The 20,826-nt window shown below is 42.8% G+C and overlaps 1 protein-coding gene across 2 annotated transcripts in view; it reads left to right on the plus strand.

Annotated features, from left to right (window-relative positions):
• SEZ6 (seizure related 6 homolog) overlaps positions 1 to 20,826 on the plus strand; it is an 879,252-nt gene that overhangs the window by 837,842 nt on the left and 20,584 nt on the right. Inside the window, exons 12-13 of one of the 2 annotated variants that reach the window (XM_073565484.1) lie at positions 18,034 to 18,225; positions 19,409 to 19,615. In XM_073565484.1, coding sequence (XP_073421585.1) covers positions 18,034 to 18,225; positions 19,409 to 19,615 — 399 coding nt within the window. The remainder of the gene's footprint in view (positions 1 to 18,033; positions 18,226 to 19,408; positions 19,616 to 20,826) is intronic. The other variant, XM_073565485.1, reaches the window with a different exon arrangement.

Raw genomic sequence — 20,826 nt, forward strand, 5'->3', positions numbered from 1 at the left:
AAATTACAAGTTGACCTGGGATCTTAGTGAACCATGTTTCTGTGCAATTTCACTATTCTACTTTTACTGGCTTTGATGGGATGATGTGGGATATTAGGGATAGTAGTCCGGTAGCAATGGCTGACGGGATAATGTGGGATATTATAGTGAATGTGGCTATGCGTAGTGGGCGGGGCTCTACACTCAGCTTTATATATATAACGATGTGGGATATTACGGGTAGTAGTCCAGCGGCTGTGACGGGATGATGTGGGATATTAGGGGTAGTTGTCCGGTGGCTATGGCTGACGGGATGGTGTGGGATATAATAGTGAATGTGGCTATGTGGCGTGGGCGGGGCTATACACTCAGCTTTGCACACTAACTAACCGTAACCGTAGTTACTATTTTTAACGGACTTCTGAGAATTTTACAAAAAAAATGATACCTGTTAGATTACCTTATTAAAGTTTATTAACAATTTACCATGAAGATAGGCTAGAATCAGAAAATCCTAAGGACTAGTTAAAATCCAATTGGGGAGCTATTTTATTTCCATGCAGTGCCTCCATTGGAGAAATAAAGCCTTAGATTATGTGCAGAGTCTTGAAGTGTGAGCTCAAATACTAAATGGGAATGTGATAGCTTCTCCAGGCCCTCCAAACAGCTGCTATGTGTTTATTGGTACCCTTATACCCTCATTAACAAGCCCTTTTTGCAGCCTTATTAATGCTTATGGCAAAAATCAATTTGATATCTGTGGTGGCGATACTAACCTCCAGATATGGGGATATTCTGAAGGTTAATAGCGTTAGGCCGTTGGGAGAAAATTAACTTTATTCTTCCAGATAGCCGCCAGCTTTCAGTCATACAGGGTTGCAGATGTGACTACAATCACTGCTATCACTATACGGTGAGCGGTGGCTATAGGCACGCCCTGGCACTTTGACTGACAGCCAGCTCTGCATTACATCAGTCAAAGTGCCAGGACGTGCTTACATGCCGTTGCTAACAGTACTGTGACCGGCGACTTTAGCTGTGCCGGTATGACTGAAAACCAGCGGCTTCCATGAATAAAGATCATTTTCTCTTAATAGCCGCACTTTTAATAATGCGTCCCAGCACTTTCCTAATAATATTGATGTGGAGATTACCTTATATCTGGAGGTTAATAACGACATCCAACCTGCAGGTTCTCTTTACTAGTCCCCATGTGGCCTGGCTTTTCTGAGTGAACAAGGAATAAGCGAATGTATAATGAAATCTTTAATGACATTAGAGCTAGATTGACTGATAGATCTGCAAGGAGCCTCTATGTGATAACACTGAAAACAATACAGCTTCAGAAGTAAATTAAGTGAAGAGGAGAAAAGAAAGGGATTAATTATATAATTAATTGCAAGCATATTTTGCTTTGTAATGAGTCAAAATATTCATGCCCAACATGCTTCTTGTTGAAGAAAGAAAAATTGTGGGGCTCATACACATGTGGAGGTCACACGTGGCCACCGGTTGCTCCCTATATGACGGTATTGTCTATGTGCTCCAAGTTCTAATGAAGCATCTTTGTAGGCAGTGCTTCAGCAGTAAGAGCTTCTAGTTGCTGTCACCTTCTCATTATGTTGAGGTGAAATCAGCACCATATTGTGTAACCGCTCCCGTGCATGCTGAGACTCGCACCCCTACTCAGGCTTATTTATAGAAATCTAGAGACGTTGATTGATCCAAATCAGTGCTATCTGCTGATGTTAAATGAGAGCTTAATTATCCTCTATGTAGACTCACATCCTTTCTCTTCACCTGCTTGTACCTTTTCATCACTTCTTCCATGCGTTGCTTTCATCTTGCTGCAGTGTCTGTGTGATATCCCTCCGGTGATCAGTCCCTCTCCGCGTCCCTTCAGGATGTGTTCCCTCTAATTGGGAATCAGTAGGTGTCTTGTCTAAATATGTTCTTTATATGAGATACACAGCAAAGACATAAGCCTAGGAGGAAGATAAGAAAGGATCCGAGCAGGGCCAGGGTTAGAATCAAAGAAGCTCAGGAGCAAATAGGGCTTTCCCATCCTCCCCATCACTTACCTTGATTTTCATAACACTCAAAAACACAGTATTAACATCAAATAAAAAAAGAATCAGAACAAACAAACATAAAGCATAAAAAATGACAAATAACAGACCCAACATCACATAAAGGATGCATTCAGTTATCATCCAGATCATTGTGCTTTTTATCATAAGTTATATGATTTTCATAGCATTTTGTAAGCTTTTTAGCTGGTGTTTCTTAGTTTTTATCCCTTTTTTACCTGCTTTTTTAATTTATTTTTTAAATCCTTTAGAAAAGCCTATGTAAATATGCCTGAGAAAGCATTGTGCCAGAGCATGCAAAAAATGAAAAGTAAGCTACTGATCCCGAAACCACAACAAAAATGCTACAACCTAAAGCAATGTTCATATACACCACGTTCCAAACTATTATGCAAATGCTATTTTTCTCAGTGTAAAGTTCAAATCACATTTTATTGGACAAAGCTCCCAATGATAACATTATTTATTTCAAAACTAAAATAACTAACAATGCACCGTTCCAATCAAAAACATCTTAACAGGCCAAGTTACATGTTAACATAGGAACCCTTCTTTGATATTGCTTTCACAATTCTTGCATCCATTGAACTTCTGTGTTTTTGAATAGTTTCTGCTTCAATTCTTTCCAGGATGTCAGAACAGCCTCCCCGGGCTGCTATTTTGCTGTGAACCCCCCCACACACACTCATAGATCTGTTGCTTCAGGATACTCCAAAGGTTGTCAATTTGGATGAGGTTAGGGGAGGATGGTGACCTCTCCTTGAATATTTCAATTTTAACTAGAATATTAATTATGTAAATTAATATTGTAGTAAAGTATAGCAAAACTTTACTCCAGGTCAGGCGTGGACACTGACAGCTTGGGGCCCCTGTGCAAGAAATGTGTCTGGGCCCCCTTCCTTTTATGGAAACAAAGCTATATATATATATATATATATATATATATATATATATATAGCCACACATACATTTATATATATATTACATAGTCTCCTTTACTATGTATATTGCTGTCCCTTACACAGTGCCCTCTCTTGTCATGTACAGTACCGTCCCTTACATATTGGATTATATAGAGCCATATTTTTTATTACATACCGTCCTGTATTGTTAGCTGTGTAATGCAATGATGGCTGATGGAGCATGGGAAAGCTAACTTTCTAATGGAGGAGCAGATGGACTGGTAGTCTGGTCACCGGCTCCTCCATCAGCAGTCATTTTATATATAAAAAGACAGGGGACTATGTAATAAAAGAAGGCGCTGTGAATAACAAAATTAACAAGAATACAGTATGTTAGAGACAGCACTATACATAACAGCAGAGGAAGCTATATAATAAGGGACGGTGTTAGACATAGTAAGTGAGTACACTATATACTAAGGGACTGTGTTAGACATACTACTAAGCAATAATGTCTTCCTCCACCTCCCCCTGTTCCTAAGACATAAGTCCCCCTTCCTCCCATCCCAATCCCCCACACCCCTCATTGTCCTCCTCCCCCCGCATCCCATTATTGTCCTCTCCCCCACCCCATCATTGCCCTCTTCACCACCTCCATCATTTTCTTCTCCCCCACCACTATCTTTGCTTTCTCCCCCACCACTCCCATCATTGCCCATTCCACCACCTCCATCATTTCTTTTCCCCCCACCACCCCATCATTGCCCTTTTCCACCACCTCCATCATTGCCTTCACCCCTACCACCCCATCATGGCCTTCTCCCCATCACCCCAACCCCATCATGGCCTTCTCCCCATCACCCCCATCATGGCCTTCTCCCCATCACCCCCATCATGGCCTTCTCCCCATCACCCCATCATGGCCTTCTCCCCATCATACCATCATGGCCTTCTCCCCATCATACCATCATGGCCTTCTCCCCATCTTCCCATTATGGCCTTCTCCCCATCACTCCATCATGGCCTTCTCCCCATCATTGCCTTCTCCTCCACCTACACACACACACATACACACATACATACACATACACACATACACACACACATACATATATATACACACACACAGCACCTCTCACCTGTCCACAGCATCACTGTCGCATGCGCTTTCTCGCTCTGGCACAGCGGCTAGCTGGCCGCTGAATGATGACATCATCCAGTGGCGCTGCTCTCTGTGTCAGAGACAGGAAGCGCTGGCACTGCCACACCCCGACCACACCCATTTCACAACTAGTCACGCCCATATCCACGCACCGACCACACCCATTTAGCACTGCTGATCACACTGACTGGTACTGAGGGCACAGTGGCTGGCATTATGGGCACAGTGGCTGGTACTGAGGAAAATAAAGAAAGAACAGAGAGAGAAAAAAGAAAACAGAGAGAGAAAGAAAGGAGAGAGAAAGAAAGAACAGAGAGAGAAAGAGAGAGAAAGAAAGAGGGGAAAGAAAGAACAGAGATAAAGAAAGAAAGAAAGAAAGAACATAAAAAAGAACAGAGAGAGAGAAGAAAGAAGGGAAAGAAAGAACAGAGAGGGAGAGAGAAAGACAAAGGGGAAAGAAAGAACAGAGCAAAAAAAACAACAGAGAGAGAGAAAGGATGAGGGGAAAGAAAGAACAGAGAGAAAGAAGGAAAGAAGAGAGAAAGAAAGTGAGGAAAGAAAGAACAGAGAGAGAGAAATAAACAGAGAGAGAAAGAAAGATTGTATAAAATAATATAGCAGCCCGCCTCCCACTGTAATGCTCACCTGAGCCTCCCAATGCAGGACATATCATGATCTGCTCACATGGTCAACATCCCCGAGTCTAAGGCGACCGCGCTCTCCGCGCTGTCAGAGGAGGACATGGCGATGGATCTGAAGCATTCCCTGAAGTGCCTCCATGGTTCTGTCACAATCTCCTCCCGAAATTACCTTATTTCCGGTCAGCTTCTAGCAGGGGCGGACAAAGACTGAAGTGGGTCCCTGTGCAAGAAATTTTTTGGGCCCCCCCTCCGCCCTTCATAGGGCAACAAAGTTATTTGTTATTTGCTGTTATCTAATATTGAGGCTATGCAGGGCTGGATATAATATCTGTAGGGTGTTGCTGGGCTGTATTAATTATTTGCCAGTTGCAGCCTCCAAATTATATATACAGGCCAGCACAGCAGCCAAATAAAGTATATAGCCCACTAGCCCAGCATTGCCTCTAGTTGTTAATATATACAGCCCAGCACCTCCTCCAAATAAAATATGGTATACAGCCCAGTATAGCCTTCAGTTAATATATACTGCCCAGCACAGCATCCAAATAACATATACAGCCCAGCATAGCCTCCAGTTAATATATACAGTCCAGCAACAGCCTTCAGGTAATATATACAGCACCCAGCACAGACTCAAGGTAATATATACAGCCCAGCACAGCCTCCAGTTAATATATACTGCCCAGCACAGCCTTCAGGTGATATATACAGCCAACCACAGCCTCCAGGGGATATATATAGCCCATCATAAACTCCACTCCAGGTAATATATACAGTCTGCATAGCCTCTAAATAACATATATAGCCCAAAACAGCCTCCAGGTAATATATAAGCACCCCCCATTTCCCTTTGTTTCATAATGCTCTCACCCATATGCGGTCTACTTTTGGCATAGTGCTTCTCGCCCTATGTGGCCCCCCCAGTTTATGGCTGCTTCTCCCCCCATGTGGGCCACCCGATTCATGTTTCTTCTCCCCCCATGAGCCACTCCATTCATGAGCATTCATGAGCAGCCAAGCATCTCCCACAGGGGGCCCCCTCATTCATGAGCAGCCATGCTTCTCCCCAGGGGCCCCCCCTTTCATGAGCAGCCAAGGCTATGCTTCTCCCCAGGCCAGGGGCCCCCCCATTCATGAGCAGCTAGGCCATGCTTCTCTCCAGACCAGGGCCCCACGATGCTTCACATGGTAAATTTGAATAGGTAAATAATTAGCCATACCTCCCAACTTTTAAAGAAGGGAAAGAGGGACAAAGGCTGCAGTGCGCCGCCGCAAATTTTAGGCCACGCCCCTGACCACACTCATTTTGTGACTAGTCACACCCATGTCCACGCCCAACCGCACCCATTTAGCACTGCTGATCACACTGGCTGGTGCTGGGGCATAGTGGCTGGCATTATGGGCACAGTGGCTGGTACTGTGGGCACACTGACTGGTACTAAGGAAAAGAAAGAAAACAGAGAGAGAAAGAAGAAAATAGAGAGAGAGAAAGAAAGAACAGAGAGAAAGAACAGAGAGAGAAAGAAAAAAGAACAGAGAGAGAGAAAGGGGAAGAAAGAACAGAGAGCGAAAGAAAGAACAGAGAGAAAAAGAAAGGGAAAGAAAGAGAAAGAAAGAAAGAAAGAAAGAAAGAAAGAAAGAAAGAAAGAAAGAAAGGAAAGAGGGGAAATAAAGAAAGAACAGAGAAAAAGAAAGAACACAGAGAAAGAAAGCGGGGACTGAAAAAAAGAACAGAGAGAGAGAAAGAAAGAGGGGAAGAAAAAAAGAACAGAGAGAGAGAAAGAAGGGAAAGAAAAAAAGAACAGAGAGAAAGAAAGAGGGGAAAGAAAGAACACAGAGAAAGAAAGCGGGGACAGAAAAAAAGAACAGAGAGAGAAAGAAAGAGGGGAACGAAAGAACAGAGAGAGAACAGATAGAAAGAACAGAATGAGACAAAAAAGGCGAAAGAAAGAGGGGAAAGAAAAAAAGAAAGAGCAGAGAGAAAGAAAGAACAGAGAGAGAAAGAGGGGAAAGAAAGAACAGAGAGAGAAATAAAGAGGGGACAGAAAAAAGAACAGAGGGAAAGTGAAAGAAAGAAAGAAAGAGGGGAAAGAAAGAAAGCAAGAAAGAATAGAGAGAGAGAAAGAAAGAGGAAAAAGAAAGAAAGAAAGAGGGGAAGAAAGAACAGAGAGAGAGAAAGAAAGAGAAAAAAATGAAAGAAAGAAAGAACTGAGAGCAAGAGGGGAAAGAAAGAAAGAACAGAGAGATAGAGAGAAAGAAATATGGGAAAGAAAGAACAGAGAGATAGAAAAAGAACAGAGAGAGAAAGAAAGAATGAAAGAAAGAAAGAAAGAAAGAAATAAAGAAAGAGAGGGGAAAGAATGAACAGAGAAAGAAAGATCAGAGAGATTAGAGAGAGAAAGAAAGAGCAGAGAGAGAGAAAGAAAAAGAGAGGGAAAGACAGAACAGAGACTGAGAAAGAAGCAGAGAGAAAGAAAGAAAGAAACAGAGAGAGAGAAAGAAAGAAAGAAAGAAAGAAAGAAAGAAAGAAAGAAAGAAAGAAAGAAAGAAAGATTCTATAAAGATACCATAGCAGCCCGGCTCCCATTGTAATGCCCACCTGAGCCTCCCGGTGCAGGACATATCATGATCCGCACACATGGCCAGCATCCCTGATTCCAAGGCGATCCTGCTGTCCGCGCTGTCGGAGGAGGACATGGTGATGGATCTGAAGCATTACTGGTTCCGTCACAATCGCCTCATGAAATTACCTCATTTCAGGTCAGCTTCCAGCACATCACTTCCGGTGGAACGTCATGTGCAAGTTTTAAAGTGCTCCTCGGGGCTCCGACTTGTACTCCTGTGTCCGTCAGAAAAGCCCACTTTGTATGCCTCGTACACACTTGGCTCCACTCCGTACATCCAGTGCACATATGGCTCCACTCCGTACACACGGCTCTGCATACCCCATACACATGCGGCTCCGCTCCGTACACTAAGTACACACACGACTCGCTCCGTACACACGCAGCTGCACTCCCCACACCTTGTACACACGCGATTCCGCTCCGTACACCTCATACACACGCGGCTCCGCTTCATACACCTCGTACACACGCGGCTCCTCTCCGTACACCTCGTACATACGCGGCTCTGCTCCGTACAACACGTACACACGCGACTCCACTCCCCACATCTCGTACACACGTGGCTCCGCTCCGTACACCTCGTACACACACGGCTCCGCTCCTACACCTCGTACACACGCGACTCCGCTCCGTACAGCTCAGAGACACGCGGCTCCGCTCCGTACACCTCGTACACACGTGGCTCTGCTCCGTACACCTCATACACACACAGCTCCGCTCTGTCCACCTCGTACATGCATTTCTCCACTTCGTACACCTCAAACACACACAGCTCTGCTACATCCACACTGTAAAACCTTCCTGACCCCACACAGAAACTTTACCTCATCCAGACCAGCACCATGACAACCAGTGCAGCAGAGTCCTGCAGAGTACAGACAGACACGGAACCTCAGGCCCCTGATCATGTGACCCCTGACTCCTCCCCTCTCACAGGTCCTGTGCGCACAGAACACATAGCCCAGCTACATAGACACGGAGGCTCCTGATCATGTGACCCCTGAGTCCTCCCCTCTCACAGGTCCTGTGCGGAGAAAATACACAGCCCAGCCACATCATTGCAGGGCAGGCTGCAATGGTCTATCGGCTCAGTGCAGTGCTGGAAAAATAGCATCCGGGCGGGACACGGGAGGGGGGTGTCAAGGAGGGGGGTGTCAAAAATGGGACTGTCCCGTAGGAATCGGGAGGTTGGGTAACATGAATTAACCATGCGGTGCTGGAGGCTGAAGGGGCCCCCTCTCCCCCGGGGTCCCCGTTCAATGAACGGGCTGCACGGGCCTATCCGCCCCTGGCTTCTATCATGTCACTTCCGGTGGAACGTCACGTGCAAATTTTAAAGTGCTCCTCGGGGCTCCGCCGTGTACTCCTATGTCCACGGGAAAAGTAAGCTCCCAGCCGGGGCAGGGGGAAGACTCTCTCTCAAATTCGGAACTGTCAGAGTCCTGCATACACTGAGGCCCCTGATCATGTGACCCCCTGTCTCCTCCCCTCCTGTGACCACATCACAGGTCCTGTGCCCAGCGATGTCATTTCTGGAATTTATCAGTGAGGGGCTGCAGTGGCCGGTGGGTCTGTCTGGGAGGGTGAGGATGGGGTCGGTGCATGGGGGGCATGCGGCTCAGTTCAATGCGGCAAAAATAAGCTCCTGCCCGCGACGGTTGGGAGGTATGCATTAGCCGGCCTGCAGGGGCCCCCTGGAGCCTCTGGGCCCCGGTGCAGATGCACCGGTTGAACCGGCGGTATGTCCGCTCATGCTCCAGGTCCTTGTACATGTACAGTCTGAAATATGCACCTCCTAATAATTTGTACACATCTTACACCAGCAGACTTTCGTCAAAGCCAGTCTTGTATATTAAGCCCTCAATTTAAGAGGTATGTGCGACATAACCTCAAAGGCTGTGGACAAGTTTGATATAGTAAAAGTGTTTTTTTTTTTAAATGTATTGGGCTGGCTGTTACCTTAAAGGGGTATTCCCATCTACAAGATCCTATCCCAATATGTAGTAGGCGTAGTAATAATAATAATAATAATAATAGTAAATATCTCCAATTAGAAATGTAGTATAGTTCTTCTGATTCACTATTTGCTTACCCCATATGCAGTGCATTGCAGTAGCTAAGGTATCCATGGTTACAGCCACTCGTATAGTGACAGTTAGATATTAGTGGTTGTAAACATGGATATCTAAGCTACTGCAATGTCCTGCATATGGGGTAAGTGACAGAGCAAATCAGAAGAACTATATACATTTGTAACTGGAGGTATTTACTAATATATTATTATTATTACACCTACAACATATTGGGATAGGACCTTGGAGAAGCGAATACCCTGTTAGGGTAATACAATTACAATCTTGCAGTCTCCAATCATCATCCATTCATTTTTATAGACGCCTCAGTTGCAGGCTGCAACCTGATCCAAAATTCTAATTTTTCTCTTGTGAAAGTGCTCCTTCCCCCAGTAATAGACTGGATGCGTGCTCTTTGTGTGTATACGGGGTTCTGTTGTCTTCATTAGCTCATCTATCAGCACAGCTCCTGTTCTGCACTTATTTTCTCGACATGTCTTTTCCTTCTTATCTACAGCCTACTCTTACTGCCATCCCTGAGACTTTAAATACTTTCTTTTCACACTTGAGAATTCTTTACAACTCCCTCCTCTTCCTTGCTGCTAACTCTAACACTAAGGGTCCCGTTACATTTAGCGATGCACCAGCGATCCCGACAACGATACGACCCGGTCAGGATCGCTGGTGCATCGATAAATGGTCGCTAGTGAGCTGCCAAACAGGCAGATCTCAGCAGCGACGCAGCAGCGGTCGTTACTTACCTGTCAGATGCGGCGATGATGACGTCCTCCACCAGCGTCCACGCGTCGCTCGTCGGCGCCAGCAGGAAGCCGACGACGAGAAACGGCCCAGGACGTTCTCGTGCGATCAGCGATAACCAGCGGGGGAGCCGGTCGGAGGTAAGTGTCACATGTAGCGATATCACTAGCAATATTGCTAGCGATATCGCTATGTGTAAAGCCCCCTTAAGAGAAGGGAGGGAAGAGAAGAGATTGCCATCAGAAGCAAGAGCAGCAGCTGTCACCGATTTTTAAAACTTTGCAGAACACTCCTCTAGATAGAGACATTACAGTCACTGCAGCAGAAAGACTGTAAAAAAATGATTGAAGACTATTTTAAAAGTTGCTTAATGTTGCATTTAGGAAGCAAATGAAGAAAAAATTCTTTGCAAAGGTGTACATTTTATACAGTCTTTAAATGCGTTGTCACATGAACAAAGTACATTCTAATTAATAGATCTTGGAATAATAATCATTTCCATAATTGGATGTGTTTAAATAAAATGTTCCTGTGCTGAGATAATCTTATAAATGTGTCCCTGCTGTGTACTGTGTAATGGCCGTGTCTGACCGCACAGGAACATTGTCTGATCTTACCACAGCTCCTGGGCAGGTTAGGAAGCAAAAGCGAGTACACAGACATTACAGCAGGGGATCTTGATTCTTTGTGACGTATAACCTTTTTTTCTATGAGATAAAACTGTTGTTAAACAGGCAGGAGTGTCTCGGAGGCCACATTGGCTATCACCTATTTGTCTCAGAAGTAGATGCCCTAGATAATAACTATAAAACTACAAAAAAAAAAAAAAAAAGCAACTTCACAATTTGATAAAAAGAAAATTATAAACTCGTTTTATATGAGAGAAACTTTTTCGGCAGGAGATTGGCAATTAAAATTTGGAATGTAACAATGATAAAAAAACAGGCTTGGACCCGATGCCAGTCCCTACATAGTGTTACATGTAACATGCCAATCAGCTACGTGTTGTTCTAAAATTCATTAGCACAAAATATTGTAATTATCTTCTTTCCAAAACACAATTAAATCCAACGCCTACATCCGTAGCTTCCCCTGCTCTGTATTGCAGCCTAATATTATCAGCCCACACTCATGTCATCGCCAGCCATGGTAAACTGTGGAAAAGTTATTTCAAGTGACCTCTCCCTCCACCCCCCACTCACCCCACTGCCATGAATGATGCATGCACTAGATAGATTCTGCCCTTTAAACAAGGATTACCAGTGGTCTGCAGCAACGCAATGGAGGAAGATAAATCTGTATACTTTAGCGCTTTTCTACCTGCACAGCTGCAGCGAGGTGACTCCGTGCCAAATAAAACCTAATTTTCAGCCTTATAAAACAACAGAGTACAGAGCACACTGGAGACAAGTACAGTAAAATATTATTGATCCTGTAGCCTGGATGTATCAATCTTTTAGCTTTTAGCGTCAGCGGAGAAGACACAGTGTGGTACTTCGCACTGAATCGCTTCACATTTCGGACTCATTCTTACCGTCTACGTTTATTCCGGTCATTTTTTACGTGTGTACTTTAATTGGATTGACCATTTCTGTGCTATTTCTATAATACATTTCTAGCCGTTTGTACCTAAAAACATTTAAATTGTAAAAAGCAAAAAAAGAACTAAACTATGGTGAAATGTGCATCACAATGCAAATATGTACACTACCGTTCCAAATTTTGGGGTCACCCAGACAATTTTGTGTTTTCCATGAAAACTCATACTTTTATTAATCAAATGAGTTGCCAAATGAATTTAAAATCTAGTCCAGACATTGACAAGGTTCGAAAAAAGATTTTTATTTGAAATAATAATTTTCTCCTTCAAACTTTGCTTTCATCAAAGAATGCTCCCTTTGCAGCAATTACAGCATTGCAGACCTTTGGCATTCTAGCAGCTTATTTGCTGAGGTAATCTGCAGAAATTTCACCCCATGCTTCCAGAACCCCCTCCCACAAGTTGGTTTGGCTTGATGGGCACTTTTTGCGTACCAAACGGTCAAGCTGCTCCCACAACAGCTCAATGGGGTTGAGATCTGGTGACTGCGTTGGCCACTCCATTACAGATAGACTACCAGCTGCCTGCTTCTTCCCTAAATAGTTCTTGCATAATTTGGAGGTGTGCTTTGGGTCATTGTGCTGTTGTAGGATGAAATTGGCTCCAATCAAGCGCTGTCCACAGGGTATGGCATGGCGTTGCAAAATGGAGTGACAGCCTTCCTTATTCAAAATCCCTTTTACCTTGTACAAATCTCCCACTTTACCAGCACCAAAGCAACCCCAGACCATTACATTACCTCCACCATGCTTGACAGATGGCGTCAGGCACTCTTCCAGCATCTTTTCAGTTGTTCTGCGTCTCACAAATGTTCTTCTGTGTGATCTAAACACCTCAAACTTGGATTTGTCTATCCCTAACACTTTTTTCCAATCTTCCTCTGTCCAATGTCTGTGTTCTTTTGCTCATATTAATCTTTTCCTTTTATTATCCAGTCTCAGATATGGCTTTTTCTTTGCCACTCTGCTCTGAAGGCCAGCATCCCAGAGTCGGCTCTTCACTGTAGACGTTGACACTGGCGTTTTGCGTGTACTATTTAATGAAGCTGCCAGTTGAGGACCTGTGAGGCGTCAATTTCTCAAACGACAGACTCTAATGTACTTGTCTTGATGCTCAGTTGTGCATCGGGGCCTCCCACTTCTCTTTCTTCTCTGGTTAGAGCCTGTTTGTGCTCTCCTCTGAAGGGAGTAGTACACACCGTTGTAGGAAATCTTCAGCTTCTTGGCAATTTCTCGCATGGAATAGCCTTCATTTCTAAGAACAAGAATAGACTGTCAAGTTTCACATGAAAGTTCTTTTTTTCTGGCCATTTTGAGAGATTAATGGAACCAACAAATGTAATGCTCCAGATTCTCAACTAGCACAAAGGAAGGTCAGGTTTATAGCTTCTCTAATCAGCCAAACTGTTTTTAGCTGTGCTAACATACTTGCACAAGGGTTTTCAAGGGTATTCTAACCATCCATTAGCCTTCTTACACAGTTAGCAAGCACAATGTGCCATAAGAACACTGGAGTGATGGTTGTTGGAAATGTGCCTCTATACATCTACGAAGATATTGCATTACAAACCAGATGTGTGCAGCTAGAATAGTTATTTACCACATTAACAATGTATAGAGTGTATTTCTGAATCATTTAATGTTAGCTTCATTGGAAAAAACTGTGCTTTTCTTTCAAAAATAAGGAAATTTCTAAGTGACCCTAAACTTTTACACGGTAGTGTAGATGTAGTTCATTTTGGCCCCAATGCAAGCTAGACTTGGGTCCCTCTTCCCTTCCACCAGAGCCATTGTGACTTTAGCCTTTCTGACGTGTCTATGTCCGCAAATAACTGTATTCTACATGAAACATTAACTCAGGGACATCTTTTCTTAGCACTTTGCATTGTGCTTTCCCTCTGTTATTCCTTCAGGAAATGTATGAATACAATAACAATGTTACCATTGCTTTGTCATGGAGTGTTGGTTCCATTGCAGACAAGCACTGTTAGTAATAGGTGGACCAGATCAGACTGACAGGAGGAACTATCAAGATTAACTTTTTATACATTCTTAGGAATGTTAACAGAGTCACAGCAAATTTAAAAGGACTCTGACAACACAAAATGACTGATCAAACCAAGCACAGGCGCTTGATGCACTATTGGCATGACCAAACAGTTGAGTGCACCTTCCTACTTACTTGTTATCTATCTATCTATCTATCTATCTATCTATCTATCTATCTATCTAATCTATCGCCACCTTCTCTTTGCCTGTGCTTGGTTTGAACAGTTATTTTTGCTAAAGGAGACCTTTTAAGAGTTGTAAGAAAATAATTCTTACTTGTACGGCACTGTTGGGATCTGCGCAATGACAGACCAGGCACAGAGTAGTGGCCTTAAGGTTCCCTATAACCGGTTCAAAAATGTTTGAAAAACTATTCCTATTCATTTCTACAGGGAATCCACTTTTTTGTTCATGTGAGAAGTTTCTTGGGGCGTTATTTTTTTCTTGAAGAGTTTTTCATTAAACATCAAATGGTGAATAAAAAGTTCAGGTGACTTCTTTGAAGAGAATCCTGATAGAATCTGCTCCAAAGCAGGCACTGTCCAATCAAAAGGACTGAAAAGAAAATTTCATAAGCTGTTCGGAAAAAACTTCAGAAAATAAAAATCGCCTTCAAAACCTCCTCAAAAAGGGGAATTTCCTGAAGTGATTTATGTTTGAAGAACCTGCTGTGTCAATTCGTAGTACCAGCACAATGCAGATCTGTAGGCACTATAGCACACAGAGGCACCCTACTGAACCATACTATAGGCAGAGAGTACCTCCATTATAAGATATAAGAAGGGATATGATGCTATTTTCCTTCTAAGCACCCTTTTCTCTGTATGAGCAAAGTGTGAATGAGTGAAGAACTTCCAGATTAGTTTCATAAAGATTAAGCGTACATTCAGATGAGAAGAGAATATAATCAGCCCCTGTGACTATGCTGGCAATCACCTGACAAACAAGCAAAACAATCAATTATTATGTGACAAGATTGTGTATGATCGGGGAAAAATCATTGTTATCGGCAGCACATTGGCGCAAGTAAGCAGGGGCTGATTACATGGTACTGTCTGGGACCAGAAGCACCATTCAATCTGTTCCTATCAGTTTTTGTCGGGCCGTGAAAAGAAGCCGGTAAACAAAAGCAAGCCCCCTTATACACATTATCGTAGATGGTTGTTGGACAAACTATGATTCAGCTTTACTTTTGGCCGGCAGCTATCACTCCCAGCATTTTCATACACAGAAGTACTCCCTTGACGAGTGGTCCCGTGTTCTCTATGAGAGAGCTGCTTAAGTCAGAAGGAACAAAAGGATTGTCAGTCCAAAATCGGACATGCCAGATCCTTAACTCCCTCCTGACATTAATCTCTCCATGACCAACATACACATTAGATTGTCAGATCAACCCATCGTTATCAGGGGATTTGGCCAACATTTGCTTACCGACCTTCTGATCTTGGACTTCAATACACGGACTGGCTGCGGCTCACCCTACCCGAGTGGGACAACTTCATATATTTCTATGAGGCTGTCATGCTCAGGTCAGAAGACCTGCACCCAGTCCGTGGTCCGTGCTTGGACTGGTTTGCAGGGACATCTGCATGAGCCCTAATATGTATAGGGGGCTTTATAAAATGCCCACTGGCGCTCAACAACCCGCAGAAATCTGCCTATCTACAGTAAATGCACCATACAACATAGGTAGGCCATGTAGGAAGTTCTGTAGTAAGTAAAGTGGGCAACAAAATGGTTAATACTAGTAGTTGTGTACAGGATCGGGTAGACCAAGATGAGATGAGCTTTTTTGATTTTTATTTATGCAATATTTATTTTATTAAAGGAACAGGTGATAACAAATCCATCACCCATTTCCTTTCAGTTCCCTTGGCGTACACATCACTGCCAGGGATCAGTCTATATCAGTTCTGTCTGGGTCCTGCAGAAACCCAGATCCGTCATGATACATTTTCTTTACTTTTGTTTTGTTTTTTTAATTAAGGGTTATATTATACTCAGCCAGGGGCAGTCCAGGTTCGATGGGTGTCGCGGTCCAGTCCGGTGCCTCCCATCTTCTAGGGATGACGTCCTCTTCTTTGCTTCCCATCGCAGCTCTGGCGCAGAGGCACTGCTCTGCCCTGTTGAGGGAAGGGCAGAGTACTGCAGTGCGCAGGAAAGGTCAGAGAAGTCCGGTGCCTGCGCACTGCAGTACTCTGCTCTGCCCTCAACAGGGCAGAGCAGTGCGCCTGCGCTGAAGCCACGACGAGAAGCAAAGAAGAGGACGCCATCCCTAGAAGATGGGAGGCGCCGGACCGGACTAGACCCGGACCTCCCCTGGGTGAGTATAATATAACTTGTTTTTCTTCTCTTTCAGGTTACATCGGGGGCTTATCTACAGCATTACAGAATGCTGTAGATAAGCCCCTGATGGCGGTGGCCGCAGCTTATAGTCGAAAAAATAGGTGACAGATTCCCTTTAAATAAAAGAGTAAAAGATTGAATTTTTTGTATAACATGGAATCAGTTTCCATCAACTTTTCACTATACTATTATATTAGTTCCTATTCACCAGAATGCAGAAAACATCATCACGAGAGATCTATTTTTCTCCCCATAATAAGACATGAAGACAAATGTGTATTATAGATCAGACATCGAGATCTTTTATTTCTGGACTTACCTGTCATTTGAGCACCATGGGAACATTTCATATCTCTATTACCATCTGGCAGTTGTGCTGAGATCCGTCATGGCTCAGACAGCGATTATTATGCAGGTAAATACATTTCTACTTTGAAATCAAAACATATAAAAGTTCTAAAAATGGGAACGCCGGTATTTTTTATTATGATAGAAAAAAAGGAATGACATCACTGTAATTACCATATTAATAATTAGATGAAAATGTAGAACAAAATGATATATTAAAATACTCTTTAAAAATAACCCGATCAAAAGGTGCTCAGCTATTGTGAAGCAAAGGGATTTGTCTTATTCCATTCTGTGACCACAGCTCCCCCTACTGGGGTCTCATTTAACTAGCAAGCAAACAAAAGATTTAACAAGTTTAACAATAGATCAATCAATAAATTATTATTTAAAAATTAAACTAAATTTCATAAACTTGTTAAGCAGCGTATCTCCAGGGTCCAGAAGAAGCTATTCAATTTCATCGAGCTAAATTGATTGATTAAAACATTGGTTTTATTAACAGTAGCTGTTAGTAAATTATCATATATGATATTTCTCATATAATAATGCTTAAACACAGCAAATTATTAATTAAGCATATATAAAACCTGCATATTATAACCTGGATGATAAAGAAATGAGACAAAAGAAGAATCGACGCCTTCGAAATGTGGATCTAAAGAAGGATGTTGTTATCAATACCTTGGATGGCAAGAAGAACAAACAAATCAATTTTGGAACCAGTCAAACCAGACGTGTCACTTGAAGTAAGGATCACCAAGCTGCGACTTGCCTACTTTGGACATATCGTATAAAGAGAGCAATCACTGGAGAAGGACATCATGGTCGGAAGAATAGAAGGAACACGGCGATGAGGAAGACCGGCAAGCCAATGGCTTGATATTATCAAGATAACGGCCGGAGAAGACCCTGGTGGACCTATCTTGTACAATATCAATCTTCCTACATATTGTTCATCCATCAAGTCAACATGGCTCGAGATAAAGCCGAAAGCGGGTAAAAAAAAAAAAAATTATATATATATTATAATTGTTGTATTAATAGACCTGTTATAACATAAAAGAAAGATGATCAACTAATAAAGTCATCATACCATCAAGCATCAGACTTTTAATGACATGCTAAAATATTTTATCCTCTAACACTCGATGTCAGGAGCGAATGCAATGTTTAGTGATAACTCACGTTTTTGTCTATGATGTCAGGTTAGGAAGTTAGATGGGATGTGATTTAAATAGCAGAGCAGCACTTGTTTCCCAGAGAGCTATGAATCAGGAGATGCAATTTCCGAAATGAGCCAGATGAAAATGAATGAAGGAATGAAGATTGCAGCATGAAATAACAAATAGTTTTGTCAAATTCAAAGACACCACTAGGCTTTAAAGCTTTTTTTTCCGTTCATGGAATATTGAGATTTTAAATTCACAGTATTTCTACATGTCTGTATTCTCTCTAGTGACTTCATGTTCAGACCCGGGAGATGTAACTCACAGTCGTAGGATTCTTTCAAATGCCAAGTTCCCTGTGGGCAGCACAGTGCGGTATGTGTGTGACAAAGGCTACGTTCTCACAGGAAGTACTACTATAACCTGCTACAACCGCCAAGCCGGAATACCCAAATGGAGCGACCGTGCCCCAAAATGCGTCCGTAAGTCGCAGAGCTTTAGACTCCCAGCACATCACTAGTATTTGCTTAAATGATCTAATTTCATAACTAACTGCTAGCTGATTGTTTTAAGGGAATCTACCACCATGAGAATGTAATCTTCGGGCCCCATGTTATAGAGCAGGGGGACCTGAGCAGATTGATATATAGTTTTGTGAGAAAAGATTCAGTATATCCCATGTGTTAATCATATAAACATCTGGTCTTCTGGGATTTTTGGTCCAGGAGGCGGTCCTATCAGTTATTGACAGAAACTCTGTATACATACTTATACAAAGAAAGCTGTCAATCATAAATCATTATGTATAAATACTTTGACAATCTAATGCTGAAATGGCCGTTTTTGACATGCACAGCAAAGAGAGGTGCACAATCCTTGGCTTCATCTGCATTCTGCACAATGTGCATGCTCATGCTGTCGAAAGGATTCATCACCTGGTTAACATATAAGTCTTTTAGCTACCTATTAATGAAACTGCAGGTTTTGACATGGGTATATGTATCAGCACTGATCCACAATTATATAACAACATGCCAGTGGTTCTGTGGCACCAAATCTAGTGACACGTCCCCTTTATATATATTTTAGTAATGTTTCAGAGCACCAAGCTGCGTGTGTTAGCGCATGCCATGAATTCTTCTATATGCCAAGTGACATAGGATTAACAACTGCACTCATGCTCCCGGGCAAGAGGGAGGCCAAAAGCCTCTCAGGCCACACAACATGACAACAAAATGGTAAACGGTGTCAAGATATTCATGAACATGAGACAAATATGGACCGACGATCCGTTGCTCATTGGCGAGAAAAAAAACATCTCACACTTCATCGGTCGTGTTGGATTTTTCCGGCTGATGATACAGTTAGTGTTTATGATTGGCTGAAAAAAATCCAACATGCCCGCTCGGTCTTTTGAACGATATTGTATTTTCGTCAGTTGTCCATCAGATGATCACGTTCATTATGTTCAATATTTTGCTATTTCAGGCAACTTTTAGTTGATGTGTATGAAGGCCTTTAGCCCGTTATCCATTTTGCTTTGGGATCCATGAATTGTATGACACGCATTTATATAAAATGTTGTTAGATTTATTTGATAAAGGAACTAACTTTTAAATAATATCTGTCTGACATATAAAAGGCTGATTATTTTATTATTTTTAGCTGAAAAATATGAGCCATGTGTAAACCCAGGGAAACCAGAACATGGTCACCAGGAACCTGAGAGAAGGGCGTACCAACCAGGTGATGCCTTGAGATTTTCCTGTAATTCTGGCTACACATTGATGGGAGAACACAGTATAAAGTGCATTCCTGGACACCCGTCACAATGGAGCAATTCTCCACCAATCTGCAAAGGTAATAATGAAGGTAAATGCAAGATATAAGGTAACCAAGTAACATGTGTCACCAGAGATTTGTCACTGGGGGCATGTACTTTTTCCCCTGTGTGATGCTGACCAATCATAAGCAGGCAGAAACACACAGGAGAAAAAGAACACGCCCCACCATAGCTTAGAAAAGGCCACGCCAGTGTTGCACATGTAATGACAGTCTGCTCTCATTGCAGAGCTGTGTGTGATGACAGACATAAATCATAATAAATTATACCTAGAGCTGGGCGGACCTCTTGATGCTCAGGTCCAGCCAAACAATTGAATCGGGGCCCCGAACATCGAGTGTGTGCCATGCTGTCATGTGCATGACAGCACTGCAAACACTGCTTTTGATCGGCGGTAAAATCATTAGAGCCTGTCAGACAACCGCGGTTCTCAAATGACAGCGAGAGCCCGTAGCTGTAATAGAAGGAATAAAGTTTACCTCCGGTCACTGTTTTGGGCTGATGGGACTACTGCTCTCATCAGCTAATGCCTGCTGCCTCTAATAACAGCGAGAGCAGGAGCGGCTGATGAGAGTATTCATTAGCCGGTGCCTGTGCTCTAAATAAATAATAAAAAAAATGCCCTGAGTTCCCTGCATTTTTGATAATCAACCAGGCAAAACTGACAGTTGGGGGCTGCAACCCTCAGCTGTCAGCATTAGCAAGGTTAATAATCAAGAATAGAGGAGTCCCCATGCTTTTTTTTAATTATTTAAATAAATAATTTAAAAAAAACAACATGGGGGCCCCCATTTTTGACAATTTTTCACTGCAGTGAAATTCTCCTAGTGAACTGTGGTAAACTCGCCTCTGCACTGTGAGACTTTTTCTCACTGTGCTAACAGTGATCTCACAGGAGTAAAATCACCGCAGTTCATTGGCTCGGCTGGGAAAGCAGCCTCAGTGACCAGCAGTAACCTCAATGATGTTACCGCTATTCACTGATGCTGCGCTCGCAACAGCTCAATCATCAGTGGTTCTCAGCCTGGACGGTCACATCTTGGCACCGTCCAGGTTGAAAACTGTTTATTCCCCAGACATGGATCACGGCATGAGACAGAACGATGGACAGGTGAGGGATATTGTTTTTTTTATTTTTGTTTTATTACAGGAGACAAGGGATACAGTGGAATTAGGCATAAGGTGAGTAAAAGAAAAGTGTTGATTGTTTTTATTTCAAATAAAAGATTTTATACTTGCT

The sequence above is a fragment of the Dendrobates tinctorius genome, unplaced genomic scaffold (assembly GCF_039654945.1).
Source record: "Dendrobates tinctorius isolate UK_male_01 unplaced genomic scaffold, ASM3965494v1 ptg000016l, whole genome shotgun sequence".
NCBI classification, from domain to species: Eukaryota; Metazoa; Chordata; class Amphibia; order Anura; family Dendrobatidae; genus Dendrobates; species Dendrobates tinctorius.